The 15,352-nt window shown below is 37.1% G+C and overlaps 1 protein-coding gene across 3 annotated transcripts in view; it reads right to left on the bottom strand.

The window, feature by feature from the left end:
- LOC149845139 (Calcineurin-like metallo-phosphoesterase superfamily protein) overlaps positions 1-15,352 on the bottom strand; it is a 66,409-nt gene that overhangs the window by 14,588 nt on the left and 36,469 nt on the right. For all 3 annotated transcript variants that reach the window (XM_089995543.1, XM_089995544.1, XM_089995545.1), the window contains exons 7-9: positions 4,844-4,903; positions 4,669-4,769; positions 4,444-4,478 (exon numbers count right to left, since the gene is read on the bottom strand). In XM_089995543.1, coding sequence (XP_089851669.1) covers positions 4,444-4,478; positions 4,669-4,769; positions 4,844-4,903 — 196 coding nt within the window. The remainder of the gene's footprint in view (positions 1-4,443; positions 4,479-4,668; positions 4,770-4,843; positions 4,904-15,352) is intronic.

Here is a 15,352-nt window from a genome sequence, read left to right as displayed (position 1 = left end):
AATAAGATACGTATAGTATCATATCGTATCGTAAAAAATAATAAAAAATAATAATAAAATAAAAAATTCCAAAAAATCATGAAAAATTAGAAGAAAAAAATCACAAAAATTCTAAAAAAAATCATAACACATGAAACAATGATTAATTGCACAAAATACAACAATAAAATCATATATGAAGCATTAATGTCTCTATGAGTTGCATAAGACATCATCAAACATCAACTATCTCACAAGAACAATGCAAAATATTAAATATCTTGTAATTAAAAATATGCCACAAGACTTATACTTTCATATTGCATAAATAAAAATATTATGGCAATATTTTCACTCGATTTTCAATCTATTTTCATTCATTACTTAAGTGGCCCATTGCCATGCCGGATCATCTAATGTCATCTTTGTTGAAGTGTGGAGCATGATTTCTACATTGATATAAATCACTAATTTCCGCAAATCCAACTTCGTGATAAGTTCGCAAGGGGTAGCGTCCCTTGGCCGTATGGTGGGGGATCGGGGGCATAATTTTTTGAGGTTTTGTAATTTTACTCAAAATAAAGATTTTTTTACCTTAACCCACATCCTTGAGTGAAAAATTTGTGAAAATGCACTTTTACTTGAGCAAACCACAAAAGTCATCTCTCTTGCGCACGGATCGATCCCCAAATCACTTTTACAACCAGAGTTGTCAGTTAAGGAAGCGGGAGTGAGAAGCGAAATCGGGGCACTTCTAAAATTTTAGGAAGTGGGAAGCGTGGGACGACTTAGAAACGAACCGAAAATCATCTCAAAACAAGAAGGGAAGCGAAGAGGAAATGAAGAAGGAAGTGACCTAGGATTCAAGTGGGAAGCAAATAGGAATCGAGATTTCCTGATATTGGAAAAAAAATTGTTAAAGGCTTCAAGACCCCCCCAAAAAAAACTTCACTTCCTAATATTGGTAAGCGAGTGGGAAGAGAGTGAAAGCGAGTGGGAAGCAATTGGGGAAGCGAGTAGGAAGCGAAATGGAAAGCGTGCTTCCCATTTAAAAGGATCGCTTCCCTGTGCATTTCGGAAGCGACACATTTCGCGCTTTCATACCATTTTCGGTAACCTTGCTCACGACTCCTAGGGTGTGTGGATACCCCTCTAATGGCCTCTATACAAATGAGGAAGTTGGACCTCAAGAGATCTTTAAAACCTAAAAATTAAAAAATAAGTTTCAACCCTTTTTAAAGTGCGTCGAAGGTTGTATTGTATGATATCGTACAATACAGGGTTGTATCGTACGATACACACTAGTATCGCGAGTTTTATGAATTTTGCAAAGTGATTTACAAAGTGTTTGGCAATCAGTTTTATCATCTTTTATATATGTACCACATTTTGAAAACTAGTTTTGTTGTTCAAATGAAGTTTGCAAAAGTGATTTAAGATCTATTATGTTGTCTTTTCGAAAATGTCCTTTTCAAATGTCTTATTTTAAAACCCTAAAAACCTAATTATTAAGATTGTAATTAATTGCTTATTGAGCATGTAGCTCATTAAATGTTATTGTTTTCAAAATGAGAATCTTGATAAAAGTAGCAAGAATTTAGAGAGACACTCAGTTTATTTCGATGAGAATATGGACAAGGAAGTCAAGCATAATCAACCACAATGGAGTTATTGGTGATTAGTTTGATTATTTAGAAGACATTGTAATCACCTCGCAGTTCTACTTTATCTTGTAATGAAGATTTTAATGGAAGATGAGTTAGTAGATAGAGTTGTACAAATGCTATGTAAATGTTCATTTTCTTATTGCTTTTTTAAAGTTTTGTTTTGTTCATTTAAGACCCAAAGATAGAACTGAACTGCACAAGAGTCACACCCTAAGACATGAGCAATTATGGACTTGTTTTTGGGCGTGACACCACAGACATTTGAATGAATAAGATCAAAGACTATTTCAAATTCTATCTCCATAGATCCAAAAGGTAAGGCATGACTCTTTGCTAGCTTGCAACTCTCACACTCCTTTACATGGTCTGACACAAAAATTTTAGATCCATCCAAACTATCAAATGACACAAGATACCTTAATATATATGGAACTAGAAATTAGACCAAACTGTTAAAATATGTATATATAAATATATATATATATACATATATTTATATATATATATACATGCGTATATATATAAGTATATATATACAGATATTTTCACTTCAAATACCCGATAGGGGTATTTTGTAATTCCCCATGTACTTTTTACTTTTAGGTTTTTGTTTTTATTTTTATTTTTATTTTTATTTTTTTTTTCCTTTTCTTTTTTATTTTTAATCATTGTAATAGGACCACTAGGGGCCCCACCTTCTAGTCGTTGGGAGCCCCAACGGTCATTATATGACCGTTGGGGCTCCCAACGACTAGAAGGGAGCCCCTATGTAGTTCCTCTCTCCCCTTTTTCTCCTCTATAAAAAGAGGGCTCTCCCTCTTGCATTGTAAGGGTTTTCAACCCACTTTTTTTCCTTCTTCCTTCAATATATTTTTTGCCTCTAAGGCACTTTACGCTTTAGTGTGTTATTTGCGCACTTTAGGTGCTTGTGTTCTCGGCTCCTTGTTTGACTCTTTTAAAGAGTTCGTTGGGTCATTGGTGCTTCCGCTATTTTCATTACACAAACCGATGATGCCACAACATAATCTCATCCAAAACTACAGATCCTAAACTCTTGACCATAGTTCTCATATACTCAGCCCAATACAAATAATTGATCCCATCTAATTTCAATAGAATTACTTCGATACTTTCCTTCTCCATATCACTCCAATCCCTAACTACAAAAAGAACTGCACAAAGACAAGAAACATAACAAAACAAGATCCAAGCAATGTTGTATATATTAGCTAACCGAACCAAATCCAACAAACACCCACAATAGTGTGCCTATGCCAAGAATGTACAAAAAACCTCTACCGATGGCCACAACAATGCAAAGACACCTTCAAAATTGCATGATGCCAATGTCAAGGGTAAAAGAGCACAATACGTCACACAAATAGGGCAACTACAGCAATTGATACCCAAGAAAATGCCCAAAAACACTTTACTGCCAGAAATAAGGCACTGGATCATTTCAAAACTCAACCAAAGGCAAAAAACGTGCACCCAAACCACCAAAAATAGCTTCCTCACTCAAAAATGACCCAAAACATACATTCATCACCCTTAAAAACCACCAATCTGATCAGAACCACTCAAAATCTCAAATATGGACAAGAAATTATTCATACCCTAGAAAATATTCAAAAGTTTATAAAAAAACCGATACAGCTCTGATCGCAACAATTCTTGATTTGTTGGACTATTGAATTCAAGCTCTATCAAAGCCCTACCTCAACCGGACCAAAGCTGACAAGTTGTACTAAGTTGCTGATGTCAGCATGCATGAATTTCAATGCAAGTCTCTAGCTTGACTAGAATGGAGTCTCCATTTCCTCCTAGTCTCGATCTCAATCTCCCTTCAATTTAGATATGGCTCTGATACCATATCGAAACAAAAAGAGAGGAAATAGGGTGAGAGAGCATAGAGAGGAAAGCACAAGGAAACTTCATTACGCCAAAATGAAGAGGTTACAAAGAGGATGACCCTCTTTGCTAACAAATAATCTGAAAATGGACTAAAATAGACTGCTAACTTTGACTTTACAACAAAAATCTGAAAAGTACAAGAATACCCCTATAAATAATAAAATATGCATAGAGGGATAGCACACACACAGATATGATACCGTATATTACATTCCTCAACTGATCCATTAAGACCCTGACTCTCATCTATAACCCAACCACTGAATCAGACCCATCTGTAACCATTACCCAGCACATTTTACATAACCTGCTTGCACCCCAGTCAACCCAAATAAAAACACGCCAAATTACAATGCCATTTCCACCATGGTGAGAGCTTGACACCCTTGCCCAAGCCTAACCCAAAACTCGTTAGGACTAATTGACTAATCTTAGGCACTAGACTGACTCTTTTCAACCCAATTAAGCCCATTGATTCAACTCCAGCCTGAAACCAATTTCACCAATACCCAGCCCATTCAATCATTTCATTGAACCAGAACTCATCTCCACCAAACTCGGAACCATCAACTAGATATGGAACTAGGGTAGACTCACGCAACCTTGGTGATCCTGGTTAGCGGACCCAACCCGTAAGGACCCACACATATCAAGATCCACATAGGCCCTAAGAGGACACTATAATAGAAAAAGCATCTTTCCTTTTTTACTCTCATTAACAAGGGAGACCTATTTAAAGCAACCACCAGATTGACATTTCAAACTAGAGTAGACAGGGCAAACTACAATTGCAATACACATAGAAATAGATGTTTAATTCCATACACTGAATTTCAAACACCATTCTAGTTTGCAACTTTTTAAAGTGGATACAGTGACTTACTTTGGTCCTCGACCAGCTTCAGCAAGAGCCATTCTCTACAAGGAAATTAAGCAATTAGGCAAGCATCATCATGGACAACTGACATAAGAACCATCTGTTTGTTTGTTAGCATGAGAATGAAATCAATCACATAAACTTGATAAATTGTAGCTCCATCTGTAGATTATGCATGCTTGAAAACTTCCAAGAAGCAAAACAAAATCATGTGCCCTAACAGCAGCATACCTGATCAATAATCGGGGATGAGCGATGTCGACCACAAAGGGTTCCATCAGGTCGATAAAGTGGGATATGCGTTAATAAAACTCTTGCCTGAAATAGATCATCTAAAAAACCGTCTTTAAGAACTATCATTGGTCAACAACTAGGGCGGAATTGCAACGTCGGATATGATACATACCTGTGGACATAGTTTTAACAAAATTCCACGAAGATGTAGTTTCATTCCCTTGTGAAGGACCTGCACCCATAAGATACAAGAGAATGTTCACTGTGAAAATTCCAGCCAATAATTGAACAGTAGAAACCTAACATTGCTGCTGAATGAAGGAAATTCTACAAAGTATTAAAACTAAGAGAATCTTTTAAGAATTGTTATTACATGGTAATCTGCTTTACTACTTAGGGAGGTGGTACAAAGATTTACAACATTTTATGAAGTGTGGCCCCATATATTCCTTAAACAATTGTATAACATGGAAGTCTACCCAAGGTGGAGTTTTTATTCTACCTAGAAAATAACATGAATCTATGGAAGTTGTGCCATAGGATTTATGCCCTACAAGATGATAAGAGGAGGAAGTAAGAAAGAGGAGAAAGAAATATTGGCAGCCAAGAAAATGTCCCCAATGCAGGCTGGTGTATCCGTATGTTGTATTAGTATATTTTTCTCATGTACAAAATACCCTTCATAAGACATATAATGACCCACTCAGCTCTCTTCTATCTTGAATAATAAATATGCCCTCATACATACAAACAAAGCACAACTGAATACAAATGGATCCGGATCACAACAGTTCCCCTCAAATTGTGCATTGGTTTGAACCAGGACAGTATGCTCTTCAAGAACCAATGCTCATGTACTGAAAGTGGATTCGTAAATAAGTCTGAAATTTGTTGCTCACTCATGATGAACATGGGTTAAATCTTATCTTCAACTTTCTCCAATACAAACCACTGATCTAGTTTAATATGTTTCATCTTTCTATGCTAAACTAGATTAGTAGAGATCACTATAGCACTTCTATTATCACCATATAGCATGGACCTTTCTACCTTTTGATGCAAAGATATGAGAAGGTGATGTACTCAATATCACCTCAACTGCCTCTGCCGCCATTGCCCTGTATTCTGAAACTTAGTAACGTGACACTGACTGTCTAGTACTTGGATCTTTTGCCCCAGTCCACATTGTAATATGCTATAACCACAAGTTGAGATGATGAAAGCATACTTGACCCTTTTTTATAACTCAAACCATTCAAAAGGGTCCCTTTATTATGCTGCAATATTATTTTCATAGCCTCCATGTGACTTTTCTTGAGAGCATGCATATATTGAGAGCCTGATTTGCTGCATACACCAAATTAGGTAAAGGTCAAGTATTGGAGACCTCAACTATACTTCTAAACTTCTCTGGCTGATCAAGCAAGTCATCATCATCTTGATTCTTCTGCAATTTAGTGTTTAGAGCCATGGGAGTCTTGGTCAGTTTAAACTGAAGCATCCCACTACGCTGAAGTAGATCTTGTGTATATTTGCTTTAAGAATTATTCTCAGTTTGATCCTGTACACCAAGGAAAAATCTAAGATACCCAAATCTTCCATATAGAATCAATCTTGAAAGATATCTTTCAATTCTCTAATGTTGGCTACATTACTACTGGTTATGATTATCTCATCCACGTAAACCAACACAATTGTCATGCCCTTACGAACAAGGAGTAATCACTATGGCTTCATACAAACCCAAGAGACTATTGAGACGTGTATCATACCATTTTGTATAATACCACTCATTATGACATCGTATGTTTTATTCTTTATAGGGGTACTTTGGTACTTTCTCAAAGATACATGTACAATCAACTATTTTTACCTTCTAGTGATATAGAGGGGTCAACCTCTCTATATGGGTGTATCTCTCTCATTCATTTTTCTTAATGGAAGCCTTCTTCTCCTTTGTTTCTTGCTTCTTCCTCCATGCTTGTGCATCAATTTCCTAAAGTTGGATATGGTATCATACCCATATTTGTGACCAAACAGACCATCTAATTGTGCCGGAGAAGGAGCTTCTATCTCAATTTTCACCTTGGATAGTGTGCCTCATGCCGACATCAACAAGAAAGGGATTGATTGTGTCAGTTGGAGATTTGATAAAAATCTATTTTAGGGGTTTTGTAGGGTTTATTTTAGTTATCGATTGAATCAAACTCCATCCGATTTGGGGATGTATTCGATTTTTTGTGATTTATTTCTTATTTCCTCAGTTTTGTGAGAAAAAATAGGCAGATTCTAGAAAATCATTGTATCTGGGCAGATAGTTGTTTGATGCAAGGTTGTAAGTATCGTATCGTTACCTGTATCGGTTGGGCCCAAAATAAGATAAGTATCGCATCGTAAAAAATCATAATTTTTAAATAAAAAAATTCAAATTTTTTCAAAAAAATCATGAAAAATCAGAAAAAGACTAGCAAAAATTCTAAAAAAATCATAACACATGAAATATGAATTGTACAAAACACATCCATAAAATCACATATGAAGCATTTATGTCTCTATGAGTTGCATAAGACATCATCAAACATCAATTATCTTATAAGAACAATGCAAAATATTAAATATCTTGCAATTAAGAACATGCCACGAGACTCATACTTTTATATTAAATAAATAACAATATTATGGCAAGAGTTGCACTAATTTTTCAATCGGTTTTCACTCATTACTTGTGTGTCACATTGTCATGCCAGATGCCATCTTTGTTGGAGGAGTATGGAACATGATTTCTACCTTGATATAAATCCCTAATTTTCGCGGATCCAACTTCACGATCTCTAGGGTGTGTGGATACCTCTCTAATGGCTTCTACACAAATGAGGGAGTCTGCTCTCAAGAGGTCTTCAAAACCCAAAACTGAAAAAGTATATGATTCAGCCCCTTTTTAAGTGCATTGACCCTTATATTGTACAATGCAGCCCGTATCGTACGATACGGGCCTGTATCGTATCAATATTTCTCATAGCAACAATACATACAACATTGGTTTGATGGTTTGGGTTGAATTCATTAGGGTCGTTTTTGGCCTGAAAAGTGATTGCAATCAATTCTTTTTTGAAATTTGAAGCATATGGGGATTGGGTTGAAGTTTTTGACTGGTTCTTTTTGGCGGTACCTAATATTTTAGGTCTTTCTTATTAATAGTGCTATCAAGTGATACTATTACTGAGATTTTTGTTTTTCTGCAGTTTCTGAGTGTGATATTGAGTATTTTGGTTGCAATGCTTGTGAATTTTAGTGAATAGTGTGTTCTTTTTTACTGGATCTTGGCAATGGCATTGGCAGTTAGGCTGAAGTGCCAAGCATCATTGCTTTGGCATATTTCACTGTATTGCACCTCATATTCTGTAGATTTGTGCTTATTGTTTTTGTGCAGCATATTTGGAGTTTGTAGTTGGGGGTTGGTGTGAATATGGAGAAAGGAGAATCTATTCAACTGGTTCTGATGAAGTTTGATAGGACAAACTATGCTTATTGATCTGACTTTATGATTGTGGTGTTGTTGGGAAGGGTCTTGGTGGCTACCAAGTCCATGGAGGAGTGCAAAGGTGAAGGCATCTGTGGAACAAGGAGTAGAAGCGAAGCTTTTCAAGTTCCAAGAGACCGAGAAAGCTTGAAGGCATCTCAAGCAAGTGTACAAACAAGAAAATTAGGCAAAGCAATATAGACTCATGCAGGAGCTGAGGGCTCTGATGCAAGAAAGTAAATTTGTTCAAGACTTCTATTCAGATATGCAACAAATATGTCATGACCCCAGCTTTTCCTCGTGAAAAGTGATTTTTTTTTTTAAAACAATTGCGGAAACCAAACCCAAGGATTCGGGGTCTCACAGATTTAATAAATAACAAACCACAAGAGAGTGCATTGAATCAACGAAGGAATAACCAACTTTATTAACCAATAAAATGAATTTATAAAAACAAATAAATAAATAAATAGTTAGTAACATAGAGTCACTCTGTCAAGAACATCATAACATGTCACGCAAACTCGCAGGCTCCATGTAGCAGTCACCCCATCACTGAGCTCCTGGTCCCGAAAAACATTTTGAAATACAGGGTAAGAACCAAAGTTCTATGTTCATTCCTCTACAAATCCAAATAGAAAGGAAAGAGCATGAACCACATTCATGCATAAATTCAGAGGAATGTAACCACAAAAATTTCATAATCAGTTTATCATTCAAGCATTTAAAACAAGTATCATGCAATAACAATTTTCATATGACATAGAATGAGTATGAATGTATGAACTAATGCAGAACAGTAAAGATGCATGATTCAATGCACATGCATGAATAACTTATTAAGTTATTATCAAAGCTTTTTTTTTCATGCATGTCCCTATTAAATGCACACAATTTTAGTTTCACCTTTCATTAAACCCGCGGATACTCAAAACAAAAACCACAATTTTCGAAGTCCAAGTTAGGTTCTCAATTATAGCTTAACACAAATTTTAGTTTATTACTAGGTTCTACAATTGTTCCTTGATCGATATCAAGAATCAACACCATCCATCGGAATATTAGAAATCAAAATCTAATGTAGGGACATCAGGGAAGTCAGCATCCACTGATATCACTTTCTTGGTATACTAATAACAACAGTTGTATCAACAACAATACCCCCCAGACAAAGTGACTGAAACCTCCTTAAAACTGTGGTCAGGAGGTGAACCACCACATCGGGTTCATGAACACAATCACACACAGAGTTTTAGTATCCTCATGGTTTTCCCAAAACCGCCATCCAAGATTCCCACACTCTGGAATGAACATTCAAGAAGAATTAATTAGAAGAATTAATTACACTGTTTTGTCTATTTTATCTTTTTAAATAATTTCAAGTTCTTAACACAAGAACCGTTTTGCAAATCAACATGCAAAACCCAATTCAGGCCCTGACCCGTCGCATTTAACAATGCAGTTAACTTTTGAAAAACCAATAATTCAAGAACGAATTTTGCAATTCATAAAAACAAATTATGGAGCAACACATGCTCCTGGCCCACATGACCTGTAGTGGTTCACAACTGACCACAAAAGCATTTCAAGAGATATATGCATCTTATGCAAATTTCTTAGTGAACATGCACACCTTGTTCCATCACATGACCAGAATGCACATTCAATCACATAACATGAATGCACATGATGCCAATTTGCATACGCATGCGAAAAAATGCTTGCAACATACATTATCATGATCAATTTCATGTATAAACATCCAAATATGCACGTGATCATATTTATGCAAACATCAAAATAACTTTAGAATTTTCATACGTATGATATGCACATTTATGTAAACATGATCAAATCAGAACCAGTTTTATGTATCACCTCAAATGGATACGTACATGACTAAACTCATGCACTTAGACAACCATGCAGAAAATTTTCTTTTTAAAAGTTCAACCATTGATGGTAACCCATATACGTAACCACATTCATGTACATGGATCGGCCATTGCGAAACAATCCGCATTTCCAGCATGCTGGCTGATCCATGTACATGAACATAATCATGTACATGGGTCAGCCAAACCCCCATAATACATGTGTGTATCCTACACAACAAGTTGGCTGCATAACCGATAAAGCCAAAACATGAAAATCTTCACAATTGCATGGACATGTAGTTCGATTCGCACATAGCAAAAAAATAATACATGAGCATAAACATTCAAGCCTGAATCAATACCAAACAAAATCAGTTGTAAAGGCATGTAACAAGACATGTTTTAAATCATAACAAAAAGAACATATACTTCAGCAAAATCAAACTAGATTTGCAACTTTATGTACACGGAAAATCTGATCTAGTCTGCATACATATAATATCAACAAATCTGTATCAGATTCGCACACTAACGAGACACGGCAGATCTATCCAAACTGTCTATGTTGCAGCAGATCTGCCCACCCATATTACAGCAGGTTTGGATCAGATCTACGCATAAATGGGACACGACAGATCTGACCATACAGAATACACATACGTTGCAACAGATTTGGTCCAAATTTATGCACACGTATTACAGCAGGTCTGGATCAGATCTGCACATAAATGGGACGCGACATCTATCCAGACTGCATACACATACGTTGCAGTAGATCTGGTCTAGATCAGACCACACGTATTACAGCAGATCTGGATCAGATCTGCACATAAATGGGACGCGACAGATCTGTCCATACTGCATACACATACGTTGCAGCAGATCTGATCCAGATCTACCCACACATATTACAGCATAATATCAATTTCAAAATGGTATTGTCAGCAAGTCTGACTTTTGCTGCATCACAAGTGTAGTGACTTGAATAAGGAGCACCAGAGCCAAGGCAGACGAGAGGAGAGAGAGCGAGAGAGAACTCGTTAATTTTGATTAGGGCTAATCTTTATGTTAAATAGAGAGAGGCCAATGTAAAAAATTACATACAAGTCCCTCATTAAACAAGAAATATCAAATAACCTACAGTTTAAGAAAACTTAAACTTAAAACCTCTTAATCTCAACATTCCCCCGAAGCTAGAGCATAGATATCAATCATGCTTAGCTTGCCACAACATTTTGAGAAATTTGGTCTAGCAAGAGGCTTTGTAAACATATTTGCAACTTGGTCCTCCGACTTTAGATATTTGGTAGTGATATGACCAGCTTGAACCATATCTCTTACATAGTGGCAATCAACCTCAATATGCTTTGTCCTCTTATGAAAAACAGGATTGTTCGCTATATATGTGGCAGCCTTGTTATCACACATCATGGTCATAGGAGAGGAAACCTTCACCTGAAGATCATGTAGAACAGTCTAAACCCACATTAATTCAGCAGTTGTTTGGGCCATAGCCCTATATTCTGATTCTGCACTCGACCTAGAAACCACATTTTACTTCTTACTTCTCCATGAAATTAAGTTATCTCCCAAAAACACACAGAATCCTGTGGTAGATTTTCTATCCACTACAGATCCTGCATAGTTAGCATCAAAGTAAGCCACTATCTCCAGAGTTCCATATTTCTTGAATAATAACCCTTTTTCAGGAGAAGATTTTAAATACCTGAGAATCATTATAGCTGCATTCGAGTGTACCTTAGTTGGTTTGTCTATAAATTGGCTAACTTTGCTTACTGCTAAAGCAATATCAGGCCTCGTCACAGTTACATATATTAGCTTTCCTAGTAGTGAGCGATAGCTTTTGCTATCAATTGGTTTTGACCCTTCTTTAAACAACTGAACTTTATGATCCATGGGAATATTAGCTGGTTTAGCTCCCAACATTCCAGTTTCCTTTAATAAGTCAAGAACATACTTCCGTTGAGACAAAACCATCCATTCACGGCTCCTGGCAACTTCTATACCCAGAAAATATCTAAGTGAACCAAGGTCTTTTGTAACAAAGTGTTTTTGAAGATGAGCCTTTGTGGCTTCAATATCTTTCACATCATCTCCTGTAAGAATGATGTCATCCACATATACCACCATAACAACTATGCCTGAGTTAGTTTTCTTGATAAATAGTGTGTGATCTGCCGCTGACCTATTAAAACCAAAGCGTGACATCACTTCAAACAACTTTTGAAACCATGCACGCGGACTTTGTTTCAAGCCATAAATCGCCTTTCTCAATCTACGCATCTTCTGACACGCCCCCTCAACCTCGAATCCTGGAGGTTGTTGCATGTAAACTGTCTCAGATAGATCCCCATATAGAAATGCATTTTTCACATCTAATTGACACAAGCTCCAACCACGATGAACAGCTACTGAGAGAACAAGACGAATGGTGCACATCCGTGCAACAGGAGAAAAAGTTTCAAAGAAATCAATACCATAAGTCTGAGTATACCTTTTTGCTACTAATCTGGCCTTGTACCTTTCAATAGAACCATCCGATTTGTACTTTATTGTATATACCCATTTGCATCCAACAATGTCAGCATCCACTGGGAAATCAACTAGATCCCATGTATGTTGAGACAATAAAGCATCCATTTCTTCTTGCATAGCCAGCTTTCACCTGTTATCTAGCTCTGCCTGTTGATAGTTCAGAGGAATAGTTTCAGCAGATAAGGCTGAAATAAAAGTTTTCATCTGATTTCCAATTCTGACATCGGAGATAAAATGAGATATGGGATATAAGGTACATTGTCGTGTCCCCTTTCGTAGAGTGATTGGCCTGTTATCATCATCATGAAGATCACTATTGTCAGTAATACTTACCTCAGGAGAAGAAGAAGATGAAGGCACTGGAAGAGGTGGAGCTCTACGCACATATACCAATGAAGGATTATTAAATCGTGAAGAGGATGAAGTTTGGTTCGGTAATGAGGGCACAGATTCCAAAGGAAAAGGAGGTATAGGTAATGGAAGACTCAGCTGGATCAACTTGCATCGGGGAACCGGTACTAGAGTAATATGGAATGGATTCCAAGAAAGATACATCCGCACTGACATACTCTCGGCGAGAAATTAGATCATAACATCGATGTCCCTTTTAAATTTTTGGATAAGCTATAAATATGCATTTTGTAGCTTGAGCAACTAATTTATCACGGTTAGGGCCAAGTTTGTATACAAAACAAACACATCCAAATATTTTTGGTGAGAATGAGAAGAGTGGGGGCATTAGGTTTTAGGATATGTAATGAAATTTGATCACCCACAGAAGATGAAGGCATGTGGTTGATCAGATAACAAGTAGTGATAACCGCATCACCCCAATATAACGCAGGAACATTGGATTGTATCATAAGGGTTCGTGCGATATCAAGCAGGTGCCTGTGTTTTCGCTCAGCCACCCCATTTTGTTGAGATGAATAGGCACAGGTAGTTTGGGGTTGAATGCCATGATCTTGATAAAATTGCAACAAGGCTTTTGTTTTGAACTCAAGTGCATTATCAATGCGAATAATCTTAACAACAGATTTAAACTGAGTTTTTATTTCAAGAATCAATGACTTAATAATACTAGGAACTTCAGATCTTTCTTTTATTAGGAACACTTGAAACAACTTAGAAAAATCATCAACAATAACAAGATAATATCGACACTGAGTCCTAGTAGGAATCTTACTAGGACCCCATACATCCGCATGAAGAAGTTCAAAGACCTCATGACTGGACTGACTCTGACTAGAAAGGAACGAACTCCGATGATGTTTGCCCAACTGACATGTTTCACACTGAAATGAAGTAGTAGACGGAATTTGAGGAATGGCATGACGAAGCTTTGACAATGAAGGATGACCAAGACGACGATGCCACTGAACATGACTCGAGGAATAGTCGACTGCAGCAAAATTGTTCCCTACTGGATGATGCAAGTAGTAGACTCCATTTTCTTCAGAGCCTCCACCAATCTTCTTCCACGTCAGCAAATCCTGAAAATGACAACCAACAGCATCAAATATCACTCTACAGTTTAGCTCTTTTTGTAAGGCAACTAACAGAGAGTAAACTTTGAGGAAAGTTGGGAGCATGAAGAACATTTTTCAACTGTAAGGTGGAGGATATAGAAATATTTCCCTGACCAACAACTGGTGAGGAACTCCCATCGGCTAATGAGACTCCTCGATGAACAATAATATCCTTTAGATCTGAAAAGACAAGCGAATTTCCACACAAATGTCTGGATGCACCAAAGTCAATAATCCACTTACTATCATTCAGATGAAGATGATTCCCTGTTGAGTAGGCAACACCGGCTACAGGAGAGGAGCAGCTCGAAGGACGAAGAGCTATCAGCTCATCATATTCTGCTCGACTGAGGGTAATACTGTCACTTGCAGAGGTATTATCATGTGCATTTGTTGCCTCTAGTGTAGTAACATTTGCTTTTGGAGCATTTGACTTTGATGAAGAAGAGGTTGGCCGACCATGCTTATCACAGCAATGATCTTCTAAATGTCCAGATTTTCCACAGAATGTACATTGAAGTTTTCCTCTGCCTCTCATACCTCTGCCACGACCTCGTCCTCTGATATTCTGAATATTTCCACGCCCATAACCAGATGAGACAGCTAGAGCAGATGACTGGGACACAGGGTGAGATTGTGGAAGAGAAATTGCAAGTCTACTCAGATGATTGTATGCATCAGCAAGAGTAGATACATCTGATCCAGTCAACATTTGGACTTTTGCAACAGAGAATTCTGAAGATAAACTTGTGAAAAACCGAGCAACCATAGTCTGTTCTTGATTATCCTTTTGCTTCAAACAACAAAGAGGCATGTGAGCATTGAGTCTTTCAAATGCAGCTTTGACGGAGGCATCGTACTGGGCCAAGGTCTGATCTCCCTGCTGCAAATTATATATCTCTTGTTCGACTTGCAGGATACGACTCACATTAGTCTCCTGTGAGTACGTATCTCGAAGATTGTCCCACATCTGTTTGGCTGTATTATAGTAAATTAGACCATCTGCAATATGGGGTTCGACACTATTCATGATCCATGACATAACGATGTCATTATCTTCGTCCCAAGTAACGTATTTTCCCACCTTTTCATTGGGTTCATTTTCCAACAAAATATGTTTTCTACGATGTCCAGATACCGACATCATAAAAATTCTGAACCACTTGGCATAGTTAGTTTCATTCAATCTCACAGAAGAA

Source organism: Nuphar pumila, chromosome 2 (assembly GCF_984573655.1).
Source record: "Nuphar pumila chromosome 2, dmNupPumi1.hap1.1, whole genome shotgun sequence".
Taxonomy (NCBI): domain Eukaryota; kingdom Viridiplantae; phylum Streptophyta; class Magnoliopsida; order Nymphaeales; family Nymphaeaceae; genus Nuphar; species Nuphar pumila.
Note: the sequence above shows the minus strand (reverse complement) of the source record. Positions and strands in the feature narration are given on the sequence as shown.